The following is a 14,431-nucleotide window of genomic DNA, read 5'->3' on the forward strand; positions in this document are numbered from 1 at the left end:
ACAGCTCGATAGAGCGAGCTGATAGGCTGTGCTACGGCAACTGCACGAGCCTATGGCAAATCCGCAAAGGTAAACGGTCCAATCGGAGCGCTTGGCACCTTGCCAACCTGAGCGCGCCAAAATAGGCGTGGCTGAAGAGTATAAATTCAGTATAAATTCATGTTCGCCATATGACGGATTTATCTCCTTCAGCTTGAGCTCTGTTTCTCACCTCGTTTTCACTGACCTCTCCGGAAAAGAAGCCTTCTCGTCGTGGAATAGCCTCTTCAGCTGAACAGCTTCAGCGCCGGCATCATCTCGCCAGCTGATCGTTTCCCTGTGGCATCCGACGAGCATATCCTTTAAAGCATTCTCCATCTAATAGAGCAGAGTGCGTTGTTGCAAATTCCGCTCCCCGTCTGTGAATCCTGCGGGATTCCCCTTCATGTGTCAGACCGACACACCCAGTGTGCTGTCTGCCTCGGTCCTGAGCATGCCGAGGCAGCACTCCCTAAAGGTGGCTGCCTTTCATGTGACAGCATGCCGGTCTCAGCGCTTTGATCCAGGCTCGCTCTCGCTACGTCAGAGAGCGAGCCCGCCCATCTTCCGTCTCCGGCGCCCATCGAGCCCCGAAGGCCCACGAGCACGGTGATCTGAGCATGTGCACCCCGCGTGCCTCGCCCACACCAGGATCTGACCGAATCGACACTAGAGCGAACACTGGGTCTTTCTGCATGACCTAGAACGGACACTGAGTGAGATTTCAAATCTGGGTCACTCACCGGCGAAAGGAGGAAAGAGTGTTTTAGTCCCGCCGAGGCCGGACCAACCTGCATTTCTCACACATTTCCCAGTCCCCTCCTTAACTCTGGCGGCTGGAAATGCCAATATTGCAGTAAATGAGCCTGTTATAAAGCATGCACACCTGCAAACAAACGCCGACACAAAACATGACGCTCTCTTCTATGCTCACTCTAACTGCAAGCTTATGTAATTTTCCCCGTGGCTCAGTGGTGAAATCTAAAGCTTTCGCGCCAGAGACCCATGTTCGAATCCTGGCTCTGGCAGTAGCTGAAAATGATGCTGCTCTTTTCTCTGAGCTCGCGGCCAGCTTTCTTACGTACACTTGGCGGCCGCGATTACTCGCGTGACTCACATTTTACAGAGACAGACGTATTTTCCTGTGCTTATCTACATCCCTTCTGTGGCTCAGTGGTGGAATCTGAGATTCTCGCGGCATAGACCCGAGTTCGAATCTCGGCTGCGCTGAATCTTTTCAGCAAAGCGAACGAGCTCTCGCCGGCCCCTCCCCCACGTGACTCACTCTCTTTGGCAGAATCTGAAGACAGGGGTTGGTCGGGCTCAACTTGAATCCGCCCCCCCATGTAATCGCAGCAATATATGATACATTCCCCAGTCCCCTCTTCTCAGGTGGCTGGAAATGTTGATGTTGCAGTCAATGGGCCTGTTACATAACACGCTCGCCTGCAAAGAGACGCCGGTTTTACGGTGATGCAAATAAAACACGAAAGGGAGCTCTTTTCTGTCTGCCTCATATGTAGGTTACTTGCCCACTAAAAAGTGCGCACCCCTACACACAAACACTGTTCCCACAGTTTCAATCTTCCCCTGACTCAGGCTGGAAGTTTAATAATTGCGCGTGTGCCTACTGTGATGTATGCACCCCTACACACAACCACTGTTTCCACAGTCTTAAACTTTACCCTTGCTCACGCTGGAAGTTTAATAAACGTAGCGTGTGTGCCTACTGTGATGTAAGCACCCCTACACTCAAACACTGTTTCAACAGTCTCATCTGTCAGGTCAAGCCCCCGAGTCTGTCCTACACAGTCCTACCATTTGGACTGGCTCTAGCGCCTCGTACATTCACGAAGTGCATGATGCGGCTCTCTCCCCCCTGAGACAGCGGGGAATACGTATTCTGAACTACCTCGACGATTGGCTCATACTGACTCAGTCAGAGGCGGAGTCCCATACTCACAAAGCCTGGCTCCTTGGCCATCTAGAACGCCTCTGTCACAGTGTCTGGTTCATGTTCCCTGGTGTCCACTAGAGGTCCACTTCCCCCACGGTGTCTGTCACATTAGGAACTGCATTCCCCACAATCCTTGTCTGCTTTCATCACTGTTCATTGCACCCAGCTGTTCCCCATCATGATCGTTAGTTTCTGTGTTTAAATACCCTGCCTGTTTAGTGTCTGTCACGGAGTCCTTGTTATATGTCACCACACTTGATATCTGTGTTTACCCAGTTCTTGTTTGTGTCTTGTATCTCGGATTGCCTTGTTGGATTTTTTACCTTTGCCTGGACTGTTGTGAGTACGGATTAACCTAATAAATTACTGCACTTGGATCTGTCTTCCCCTGTGTGTGTATCGTGACAGCCTCGGGCTCAGGGTAAACTTTGCCAAGAGTGTGCTGTCCCCCAGCCAACGGATCACGTTCCTGGGAACAGTTCTCAACTCCGTTCATATGAGAGCATGGCCCACGCCGGGCCGGGCTCTGTCAATTCAGCGGCTTGCTGCGTCGTTCAAACTGGGCTCCCGTGTACCCCTCAGAACGTTTCAAAGGGTTTTGGGCCTTATGGCTTCAGCATCGTCAGTACTCCAGCTAGGCCTACTGCATATGCGCCCCCTTCAGCTGTGGCTAATACCTCAAATTCCAGCCCATGCGTGGCGTTCGGGCCTCATAAATATCAGGGTAAGCCAGCGCTGTACCAGAGCTCTGGCCCCCTGGAAGGACACCAGCTGGTATCATCAGGGTGCGAACATGGGTCTGGTTTCAGAAAGGAGGGTTATCTCAACAGACACTTCCAACCTCGGTTGGGGAGCCCTGTACGAGGGCAGGCCTGCCTCCGGCCTCTGGTCGAGCTCGGAGAAACGCCTACACATCAACTGCCTCGAAATGAGAGCAGTTTTTCTAGCCCTGAAATCCTTCCTTCCATATCTGGCGGGACACCACGTCTTGGTCCATACGGACAACATGGCTGTGGTATCCTACATAAATCGCCAAGGCGGCCTCAGGTCTCGCAACCTGTTCACAATAGCCAAACGGCTACTGTTATGGGCTCACGCCAACTTGCGCTCACTCAGGGCAGCTCACGTGCCGGGCACGATGAACTTAGGGGCAGACATGCTATCTCGGGGCAATGTTCCCCCAGAGGAATGGTCTCTCCACCCCGGACGGTGCTTTTGTTGTGGAAAATCTCCGGCAAAGCCGAGTTGGACCTCTTCGCCTCAGAAGACAACTCTCATTGCCCAATATTCTTTTCAAAGAACAGGGACGCGCTGGCCCACGATTGGCCCAGCCTCCCCCTTTATGCATTTCCTCCGGTCTCGATGCTCCCTCAGGTCATCGAATGGATCAGGAACACCAAGTGCGCAGTCCTTCTCGTAGCCCCCCTCTGGCGAACCCAGATTTGTTTCCCAGAGCTGATGGAGCTGTCCACGACAGGAGCGACCTCCTCACGCAGGCAAACGGGACAATCTGGCACCCCCCGTCCCGACTTGTGGGCCCTCCATGTATGGCCCCTGAACGGGTACCCCAGGGCCTCCCAGAAGGGGTCCTAAACACCATAATGGAGGCTACAGCTCCATCCACGAGACACCTCTACCACCTCAAATGGTCAGTTTTCTCCAGCTGGTGTCTAGCTTGGAACCTCGACCCACTTAACTGTGAAGTATCAAGGGTACTTACATTTCTCCAAGAGCTGTTGGACGCGGGACACTCCCCCTCCACGCTCAAAGTGAATGTAGCAGCTATTGCAGCTTTTCACTCACCGGTGGCTGGCTCTTCCTCGGGTAAAAGCGACCCCATTGTTCTCTTCCTTAAAGGAGCCAGGAGACTTAACCCGCCGCGGCCTCCTTCGGTGCCGGCCTGGCACCTTCCCTGGTTCTACGGGCTCTTAAGGGACCTCCCTTCGAGCCGCTTCAGTCGACTGATCTGAAATCCCTCTCTCTTAAAACCGCTCTGCTGCTAGCACTAGCGTCTAGAGTTGGGGACTTACAAGCACTCTCCACGAGCGCTTCCTGTCTTGAGTTCGGGCCTAATGACTCCAAAGTCATCCTTAAACCAAGACACGGATATGTACCGAAGGTGCTTTCAACTCCGTTCAGAGCCCAGGTTATTTCCCTATCAGCTCTTCCCGTGTCGGAAGAAGATAGCGATGCCCTCACGCTCTGCCCTGTCAGAGCTCTGAGAATATATCTGGAGCGTTCTGCCTCTTTCAGACAGTCTGAACAGCTCTTTGTCTGTTTCGGGGGCCGCACCCAGGGGCTGCCAGTCACGAAACTCGCACTGTCAAGATGGATTGTAGATGCCATCTCTCTGGCCTACACCTCTCTGGGCCTTCCGTGTCCCATAGGTGTAAGAGCTCATTCCACAAGAGGCATTGCCTCCTCGTGGGCATGGTCCTGCGGGATCCCCATTGAAGACATTTGTGCGGCGGCCGGCTGGTCCGCCCCGTCCACATTTGCAAGGTTCTATAACCTAGAGGTCCCCGCCTTACAGGCACGAATTCTCTCCATTTAGGGCCCTGGCTCTCCCGACCCAGACCTATGTGTGACTTAGTGACCCTTGTGCTTCACTATATACAGTGTGTATCATTTAAGGCCCGTCATTCTGGTCTATGATATTTAGACTACTGTGTTATTAGTCCCGGGTCTCCCCGGACACTTTCAGAGTAGTCACCGGCGAATAGCACGGCGTTTTAAATTGGGTTCCCATAGCGTTTGCAACGCAGTACGAGAGAACCGTTCTCGTAAGGGAACGTACTCGGTTACTTTCGTAACCTCGATTCCCTTAGAGATAAGGGAACGAGTACTGCATTGCCTGCCATGCTATTTCGCTTATATCAGGTGCTTTGCTTCAGTCGATTAAACCTGTCATATGGCAAATTTTCTCTGAATTTATACTCTTCAGCCACGCCTATTTTAGCGCTCAGGTTGGCAAGGTGCCAAGCACTCCGATTGGACCGTTTACCTTTGCGGATTTGCCATAGGTTTGTGTAGTTGCCATACATAGCACAGCCTATCTATCAGCTCGCTCTATCGGGCTGTCATGCTCTGTGCTGTGCAGCTGCAATGCGTTTTAAAATAAAGGCTTCAATATTCTCGAGAAAGCAGTTTTCCCATAGCGTTTGCAACGCAGTACTCGTTCCCTTATCTCTAAGGGAACCGAGGTTACGAAAGTAACCGAGTACGTTTTTTGACATACGTCAGCATGACATCAGGGCAAGGCGGACCGCACTAGGACACATTTCTTAACCGGCATGCATCTCGTGGTGATCGGTTCTGTGTAGATTTTGCTCATCTCAAACAAGCCTAAAGTCAAACACGGCCTTAAAAGACGGAAGCTTGGTGAAATGTGTAGGCTAATATTTAGTCTACGGTGATCAGACGTCGGTCACTGAATTCTCAGGACTCTTTTTTTTTTTTGTGATATCCCCGACTAGAGCTGGTACCGGAAATGTCCACATTCGACAGGATGTACAAAACACCTAGCAAATACACTGCAAAAACTCCCAACGAACATTGCCTGTTGGTTACAAGAGCAATCGTTTAGTGCTTATTTATTTTCTCCAACAGAGGGAGCTGCAAGCTACACTGATGGTCGCGCGCCGCTACTTTGTCCATGAAGCTGGACGAGAGCAGAGTACTATCATCAGTTATCAAGAGACACACCAGTTTCAAGGTTTATATAGTCTATGGTTTCAAGCAAGTCACTAACTATTCGCGTTGTTAAAGTAATAGCTATAGCTGTTTGTATGCCTACATATAAACATAAAATAACATTTGAAAAGTTAAAAAGTTGGAACTACTCAAATAAGATTAGAAAATGTTAAAATAGTTGTTAGCCTTTTATTTAGGCTATCAAATTTGCTCATTTGTTTTATTTGAAGCGTTTTATTGCCATACCAACAACCTCTATGGCTATTTTCATGGTGTCACAGTTATGTAGGCTACAGTTATGTTCAGTTTTGAGTTTGTTTTCTGTTATTTCTGTTTTCATTCATGCTGAGTTCAGTTAGTATGCATGCATACCTATACTATAGCCTACATGTAGTGGGGTCTACGTTTTTTAATAATTTTATTTTGATAAACATGACACAAAATAACTTAGCGACTACATGAAAAATGCTGTTACTGATATAAAAAAAAACTGATTTGTGAACTGTGGCAGGATGAGGCCGAGGGCCGTGAGAGAACGCGTGACGCTCCGGTCTCGTATCTCTTACGGAGGAGCGATGATCGTGAAGGACGAGAGAGGACCAGGTCTGGACTATTTTATTGAATGTTTTGTTTTATTATATGTAGCAGCAGTCGTCCGTGAGGGACTGCTGCCTTTACTTTCGTTTTGTTGTTGATTTATTTTTCAAAAGTCTTTGAATGTTCGCCAGTTCCCACCTCCTTCTTCCTAACAACGAACGAACTCCATTACATTAAAACTACCAACTCCACAGCAAATCCGGACATTGTAATATCTGGTGAAAAACTTCAAATAGTTACAGAATTTAAGTATCCCGGTATTCTCATAGACTCCAAACTCAACTTTAATTCTCATATCACCAAAACTGTCAAGAAAGTAAAATTTAATCTATCCAATTTTCGATTTATCAGAAACTCAATGTACACCCGAGCAGCCAAAATGTTTATGCATTCACTGATCTTTTCGCATATGACTAACTGCCTCACCAGCTGGTCCCAGGCCAACCACACCACTTTGAAACCAATACAGTCCCTATACAAACAAACACTTAAAGTTCTGGATAAGAAACCACGTCCTTTTCATCACTGCAATATTCAGTCAAAATACAATTTATTAAGTTGGGAAAATCTTATTAAGTTCACAAATATCTGTTTAGCATATAAAATCCTTCATGGCCTGGCTCCTCCACCTCTTAGTGAGTTTCTGAGTTTAAGGTCCAACACCAGTCGCCTCACTAGAGGAACATCCTGCGTTTAGTCAGTCAGCCTTCTCTATTAAAGCTTCAAAAGAATGGAACAACATTCCAACACCAATCAAAGGAATCAATAGTTATAATGTATTCCGCTCATCATTAAAACGTTGGCTCCTTAGCAATAAAAAATGCCAGCACTGAACTTCTATCGCCGCTTTCTTGAGTCATCTTGCATGTTCTTCTTATCTTATTTCGATACTGCTGCATTTTAATGTTTACTCTCCCTTTTAAGCTTTGTATTATAACTGACTAATGTTATTGACTGTGTCCTTTAATACTGATTCTAGTTGTTTCATGAACTGCTGCTTGTGCTCTTATGTCCTGTCGCCTACAGCTGCATTCCCACTTAAGCTCTGAGTCTGTAGCACATGAACTCTTTGTTGCATGTTTGTTTTGGTGTCTTATTCCTGCTGCTGCGGCAAATGTAATGTTTATTGTATTTTGCCATGTGATAATCAACTTGTTTTACCTATTACCTATTTCCAGGGTGCCTACTGTACATCTGGCCTAGGACTACAGATGAAAACTAGCCTTTTGGCTAACATTATTTTACAGTTGAGCTGTTATGTTAATATGCACTGTCCTTGAAAAAAAAAAAAAAAAAAAAAAAAAAAATTTACATTATCATTAGTGGAACTGAATTAACACAAAACACACGTGATTATTGTCATGCGGTGGATTCAGCCAATCGTGAAACAGCTGTGTTGTCATCTGGGGCATGTTCAAGTTCAAAACGTTGTGCAACGTTTTGTCGGGGCTGAACGCAGCCCAGAGCTCGTGGAGCTCTCTGTCCATCATGGCATCCTAATCATCCCCATATAAATACTGATTAGCTTCATCCCCCTAGCTCTTCTCCACCAATAAGCTGGTGTGTGGTGGGCGTTCTGGCACAGTATGGCTGCCACTTCACATTGCTGGTGGTTGAGAAGATTCCTTCCTTCTATTTAAAGCGATTTGGTGCAAAGAAAAGCGCTATATAAATGTAACAAATTATTATTATATGCACAAGACATCACAGAACTACATTTTGCCTGATGTCAACACAGAATAATTAGTGCAGGTACTTGAATGAGAATTCAGCTTGAAAAAAAGCCTGCTCAGAAAGAAGCGAAATGTTAAACAGATGACATAATGCGCACTGTCGGCACATAACTGTCGGCACTTTACATGTTTTTTTTTCTCCTAATCCGTGCTTACATACTGTATTTTAATACAATACATAGTCGGATATCCCCCCCAAAAAAACTGTTCTCATTTACAAATTTTCTGTCAAAATATGAAAAGATTATGATATAGTGACTGACTACATGTTAACCAGCAGTCCAAAAAGTCACTAGATTTGTCGCTTTTCATAAAAAAAAAGGTAAAGGCGTCTAAAAGTCACTAAAGTAGAAAACTGTTATTTTGAATTGTAATATTTCACAAAATTGAACTGTATTTTTGATCAAATAAATACATCTTTGATGAGCATAAGAGACTTCCTGAAGCATTTAAAAAAATCTTACCTACACTAAACCTTTGAACAGTAGTGTATGTACCATGTATACTATGTAGTCATAAAATCACTCCCCTCACAATCTATTTGAAAGTGGTCACATGCTAATACCCTGTGTAAACACTCTTGTCTGACCACTAATGAACATCTTATTGCCAAGTATATACAGGGCCTAAAGGCATTTACTCTCTTTAAATGGCTTGTTGAAGTTTTCCATTTGAGTCTTCCATCATGTTCTGTTGTTTACACATAGGTACAAAACGGTTTAATTGTGGTGGCCTACAAAGATGGATCACCCGCACACGCTCACTTCTTGAACTCACAGCAGATTAAGCCATTCTGGGAGAAATGGCAGCTTCGACTAGAAGAGTATGCAGAAAAATAAAACGGCTTACAAATCAAGCTGATGCTACACAATGTGTAGTTTAACTGTAAATGTTTGTTTTACATGTGATGTAAAGAATAAATAGTTGTGTTGTACACATTTTATTGATGGAATGGATTCCTTATTTAAATCAATCAATTGTTTTGGTTGTTGATGTTGATGTTTATTTTGATGTTGATTTTGGTTGTTGATTTTTAAAAGTTGTACTACATTATATCAGAAAACAGCTTTTACACAATACATAACATTTCAGACAGAAGCTAAACAATTCTGATTGGTTGTTCTGATATGGCCCAATTAAAAATCATTAAATACAAACCAGGATGCCTTGTAATCCGGTTCCTCTGTGAAACCCAGGCTTGTAAAGAGCCTGTAGGATAACTGGTTCTTCTCCTCTATAAAACAGTACACTGGATAGCCTTGAGAGTGGAGTCTCTTTGACATAATGGTGACCAGTGCTTTTGCATAGCCTTTTCCTCTGTGTTCTGGAACCGTGTACAACATTCCCAGAGCACAGGAGGGATAAGTTAATATCCATGATACTGGTCGATCATCCTCGTCCAGGACACAACAAGATGGAAAGTTCAAAATCATATTCTTAATCATTACTTTGCTGTGTTCACAGCCAAACTTCCAGGTACTGTTGACTAGTGCAAGATGAGACTCGTTTAGAGAAGACAGCTTCAGTGATAAACTGCAAGAAAAAGAAAACAAATTTTAGGTCAACCTGATATTCGTCACTAAAGGGAGGCTCACACTACAGAACTATGAGGCTACGTGAATTGCCACAGTGCTCACACTACACAACAATTTATCTTGTCGTCTTCTTGTCTTAGCAGCGCTCATACAAAACAACACAACGCCGAAATGGTGCACAAACTACAAGATCTTTGGCCAAGCGGCAACCCTGACCAACAACGAAAAATCTTTTTCTCACATGAATACATGCAAGACATTAGAGAGCCACTCATGCTCGCTGCCCAAGTCATACGTACAGAAAAAAAAGATAATACAAAAAAAGAAATTTGGCCAGAAATACACGCAGTTTGGAGGTCCATGTATATTCAGCAAAAACTGATGGTAAATAAAATATATCATTATGTTAAGTATAGAGCAAAAAACACTTATTTACATTTGTAAAATATATTTTTTGTTAGATTCTTAGTATAAAACAATTATGATCAAATTGTCGCCTTGTATTCATGTAGGCCTACGTTTAGGTGCATGATATCATTAGAGCAGTTTACCACGTTGTTTCATCACTCGCACTACAAGATCACTTGGCGATAATATCAAACAGGTTCGAAAATTTCGCAACGTGTGTGACTGCTGGAGACAGACTCAGATCAAGCCGCTGCCGCTGACATGCTCATATTTGACGAGCTTCAGCGAAAGCAACGAGCACCGATTTGGCGGCGATCCAGGGGTTTTGTCACAGAGCTTGGAAATCTGTCTGCGACAGCAAAATCCAGCCAAAAGTGTGAGTGTGAGCCTGCCTTTAGGGGTCACACTTGCGATCCTTGGTGGTCAATACAGACCAAAGAAAATAACGTTTGTTTTTAATAAATGATTGCAGTATATTTTCTTTAATATGTTGTATTTTCAGGGGATTTCATGGTACTAAACAACATAACCTCTAAATTATACACTAAAATAATACAAATATGAGAAAAACTAGATTAAAATGTTTGAGACAATCTTTATGTTGGCCATCCAGAAAGTTTGTAGTTGTTTAAAAAGCTTTAAGTTTCAAGTAGTTTTAGTTTGTTAAAAAGGTTTTTATAAATCCAATGCATGGAAGGCAGGTTGGTGTCATCTAGTGGGAAACATAAAGAAGATCACATGCAATACTATTGTGCACTACTAGACGCCAATATAGCCTTATACTTATAGTTACTTATAAAAATGTTTTCAGGCATTATCCCTTACTTTTATTAGGTTTTGCATTGGATATACATTTTAGACATTATCAAAGAAGACTACTTCATTGTGGCTTATTTGTAGACTGTACTCCAAAAATTGCTTTGTATTTTCAAATTTCCCATTCATATCCAATGGCATTCATTTTTTACTGTTAAGATCATATGTCTGACCATTTTTTAAAGACCATTTATTCTTTTCTAATCATGTCTACAATTTATTTTTATTTTTTTTCATATAGCAAGTGGCACAAGTTTTGTACCATTTCAATGAAGTAAAAAAAAAATCTAAAATTCTAAACATAAACTTTTCATTCTAAAATTACTTAAGACCAACAGAGGGTTAAGAGTGAGATACAATGATGATGACAACAACCGAAGAGCCATTAAAAGGTTACATGTTTCACTTACAGTGCTTGTACTCAGTGACAAATTACTGGAACATAGCTTGAACTATGAACTGCCATAAAATTGTGTCTGAAGTGTGGTGTTAATGATTACAGCGTCAGCGGATATACTTCACCTATCAATTTGTGAACATTTTGATGGCTCTCGAAGAACCAACTTGAAGCACACTGCTTCTTTCTTCATGGGTACACCTCTGTTTATAGCCACAAATTCCAGCATCTTTTCATGATGAAGCTCAGCGGCTTGAGACAAAGATTTCAATGGAAAAAGAGTTTGAGACCATTTCCGTGATTTATACTAATGTAAAAAAAAAACTTGCAAAAAGAAATACAAGTACCTAAGCAAATATACATTTTCCAGTCAATGACATCTGTCTGTGCCAGCAGGTCTCTGAGGTAGACATCATTTTTTGAAAAAACAGTCAAGTCTTTGAAAAGGTCTCCTGTCTGTAGTAAAAAAGGAAACGGGTTGTTAAAAGTATTGTCTAAGTATTGTGAAATATCCAACCAATCACTTAAATTCTGCAATATTCCTAATACCTCACGGATTTCTGGTTTAATGAGTACAACTCTGTAGTCTGGCCACAGGTCAACAAACACACTAACAGGATCAGCTCTCTGTCCAGTTCTGTTGAGTTGAACAATACATCCATATACCTACATGTATCCAGGACAAAAAAAAAAAAAAAAAAAAAAAAATTATATATACAAAAAATAACATATTACAAAGTTTACTGCTAACGCTGACAATTGAGTTGCATGTAGACCTAAAGTAAAGCAATCTATGAATTTTTGGTAGCCTATTAAGTTTGGTAGCAAACTTATTATGACATGATAATTTGAAGGTGAGCTACTTTATTAGCTCAATAAATGCTTTCAAACCTGCAGCGACTGAGGAAAGTAGTTTTTAAGGTCTACTTCCAGGATCTTCAGATCGTCTGTAGTCAGCTGACGCATTGTGAGGGGACTCTTCTTTCGGTGTCAGCGTGTCTGTATTGCTCGCGCAGTGCATAGCCTCCGAACCATAGAACAGACTAGGTTCCAGGGTTGCCAAGTCCGCTGTTTTCCCGCGGAAATGGGCTACTTCTGAACTGTTGCCGCGGGGTGTTTTTTCTTCGCCGCGGATTAAAGTTTTGACATATTGCATAAATTGTGTTTGACTGAAATGCTTGTATTGAAATATTTTATATTTCACCATTGATAAAACTGTGCTAGATTTGAAGTTTTGTGATCACTGGTAGGCTATAGAGCCTTTGAGCTGTGTTTATTATCACGATAGTGCTTTCATTTTATAGGCCTACCACTGAACTAGGGGTGTCCCCGACTATGGATTTTCATAGTCGAATCAGAATCGTCATGTCTTGCCTATAGTCGACTAATAGTCGAATCATGTGTATGGGGGTGGGGCTGGGGGCGGGGCTTTGACGTTTCAAAGCCGCGATGTACAGAAAATAACACAAAGATATAGAAGAAAATGATTTTTGATCAATAAAACTAAGAAATAACATAAATAACTCCAGAAAGGCCACACTGCAGATTTGCATTTCACATGCAAATCAAATTAAATCTGCTAAATTACCTGTGCCAGCAGGCCAGCCTACAGCACAACATCGATGCACCGAAAAAATAAACAATTAATTTACTAAATTAAATTAGAACAGAATATACCTTTCTAATAAATAAAAATACAAAACGAAATAAATCAGAATCAAGTCACAGGATGAGGAGAAAATGTGTGCAAAATGCCTAAAGTGCAGGGGAACATATATTCAAAACACAAGCCACAAATAGTTAGATTAGATAACCCTGACATATTAATAAATAAAATTAAAATAAAGAAATTATTAAAATAACGATAGTAGCCAGAATTTTCAACTTTGTCTTTTTAACTGCAGAAACAACAATAAATGCTAAACTGGAGTCGCAGTCTTTTTAGCTAAAAATGTTCACAGCATCCAAACATAAAATTAGAACCGGCTGAAAAGTTTTGAAATCACTTGTACCTGATCGAGAGAACAAATCCAGTCTTTCACTCTGTCTGTCCGTTGGAGTCTTTTCAAATTGTGCGCGCGGATAAAATACATTCTAACGTGAAACCCAGTCTATGCGTGAAACATGTTAACGTTGGCCGGCAGAAGTGCGATCATGGTTTCCCTGATGCTAAATCCAGCCTTGGAGAATATCCTTTCTGATGGTGTACATCCACACTTTAGATTTTCTTATCCCAGACATTGTTAAAGATTTAAATCCTTGCCGCGAAGACGCTCCTCTGTCGGTCACGGATTGAAAGTGAAACTTAAATCTGTCACGGGGTGTTTGGATTTATTCACGCACGTTAAAAAATATTTATTAAAAGCTTCTTTCTTTGCACATTTTTATATAGGCCTACAGCATTATCATAATAGGCTGAATATTAACGTATTGACATAAAAGCTAGTTCTATGTGAAATCAGACATTGAGCGCCCTCATATAGCCAAAGTGGCATGATCCTCGTTTCATAACACTTCTGCGAAGATTCGACCGTGAGATCGGTAGTCGAATCCTCCTATCGAAGCATCGAATCTTCGACTATTCGGGGTCACCCCTACACTGAACATAAAATGTGTATTTTAGGTATGGGAATTAATGGCACAGACAGGCCTATTTTGATTTTTGGTACGTGTTCATTTTAACGCAGAGCTGGCAACCCTGCCCAGTACGTAGGCCTACTAGGTAGACCAGGAAGGGGTTGCTTTTTATGGGTTTGTTAAAGTTAAAGTTGAGAGTTCAGAAGTGCTCATGCAACGCATTACATCTACAGCGCCCAACGTGGAATCGTTTCCGGATCGGGACCTTTTTATTACCTTTGTGAACAATATTTAGAATAGTTTTATGAAATATGATCGGGACCTTTTCATTTCCTTTGTGAACAATATTTAATTAGAATAGTTTTATGATATATATAGCCTACATATATGGTTAAAATGCCTGTAATTGAGAGATACATATGGGAAAAGTTATAATTTTGTACATGTCTTCTACATGATGACAGATACAATGCATTCTGCGTCAGAGCAATTTTAAGCAAGTTTAAAAATAAAACTTCATCCTTGTTCAATTGTCAGTGTTGAACCATGTGTATTTTTTTCACTAAAGATTAGCTATGAATTATGACATTTTAAAATAAAATGGTTTTCCCCCAAAATGGTAGCTGTGGGATAAGGTGTGCCAGTGGGTCGATTTTAGCTTTGTCTCCAGATGCAGGAAATATAATTTCACTGGCACCAT

At 42.6% G+C, this 14,431-nt stretch overlaps 1 protein-coding gene and 1 long non-coding RNA gene across 2 annotated transcripts; one reads left to right on the plus strand and one right to left on the minus strand.

Moving 5' to 3' along the window:
* Positions 1 to 8,208: 8,208 nt before the first annotated feature.
* LOC309486834 (glycine N-acyltransferase-like) lies at positions 8,209 to 12,367 on the minus strand. The gene is made up of 5 exons (XM_082154311.1): positions 12,046 to 12,367; positions 11,704 to 11,820; positions 11,502 to 11,610; positions 11,280 to 11,406; positions 8,209 to 9,531 (listed from the first exon to the last, which is right to left on the minus strand). Exons 1-5 carry the CDS (start codon positions 12,118 to 12,120, stop codon positions 9,135 to 9,137), a joined length of 825 nt encoding a protein of 274 aa, XP_082010437.1. The 5' UTR covers positions 12,121 to 12,367; the 3' UTR covers positions 8,209 to 9,134.
* On the plus strand, positions 9,539 to 11,273 carry LOC309486842. Its single transcript, XR_014201697.1, has 3 exons — positions 9,539 to 9,881; positions 10,240 to 10,523; positions 10,585 to 11,273. It is a non-coding gene; the product is annotated as an uncharacterized lncRNA (long non-coding RNA).
* Positions 12,368 to 14,431: the final 2,064 nt, after the last annotated feature.

Source organism: Leuciscus leuciscus, assembly GCF_965113295.1.
Source record: "Leuciscus leuciscus genome assembly, chromosome: 22".
In the NCBI taxonomy this organism is placed as follows: domain Eukaryota; kingdom Metazoa; phylum Chordata; class Actinopteri; order Cypriniformes; family Leuciscidae; genus Leuciscus; species Leuciscus leuciscus.

Bases quoted from the DNA above. Each gene is read 5' to 3' on its own strand.
- LOC309486834 (XM_082154311.1), bottom strand. From the start codon at position 12,120: ATGCGTCAGCTGACTACAGACGATCTGAAGATCCTGGAAGTAGACCTT. The intron at 11,611-11,703 runs GTATTAGGAATA...TTTTTACTACAG, and splicing joins TTAAACCAGAAATCCGTGAG to ACAGGAGACCTTTTCAAAGA. The intron at 11,407-11,501 runs GTACTTGTATTT...CTTTGTCTCAAG, and splicing joins GAAAATGTATATTTGCTTAG to CCGCTGAGCTTCATCATGAA.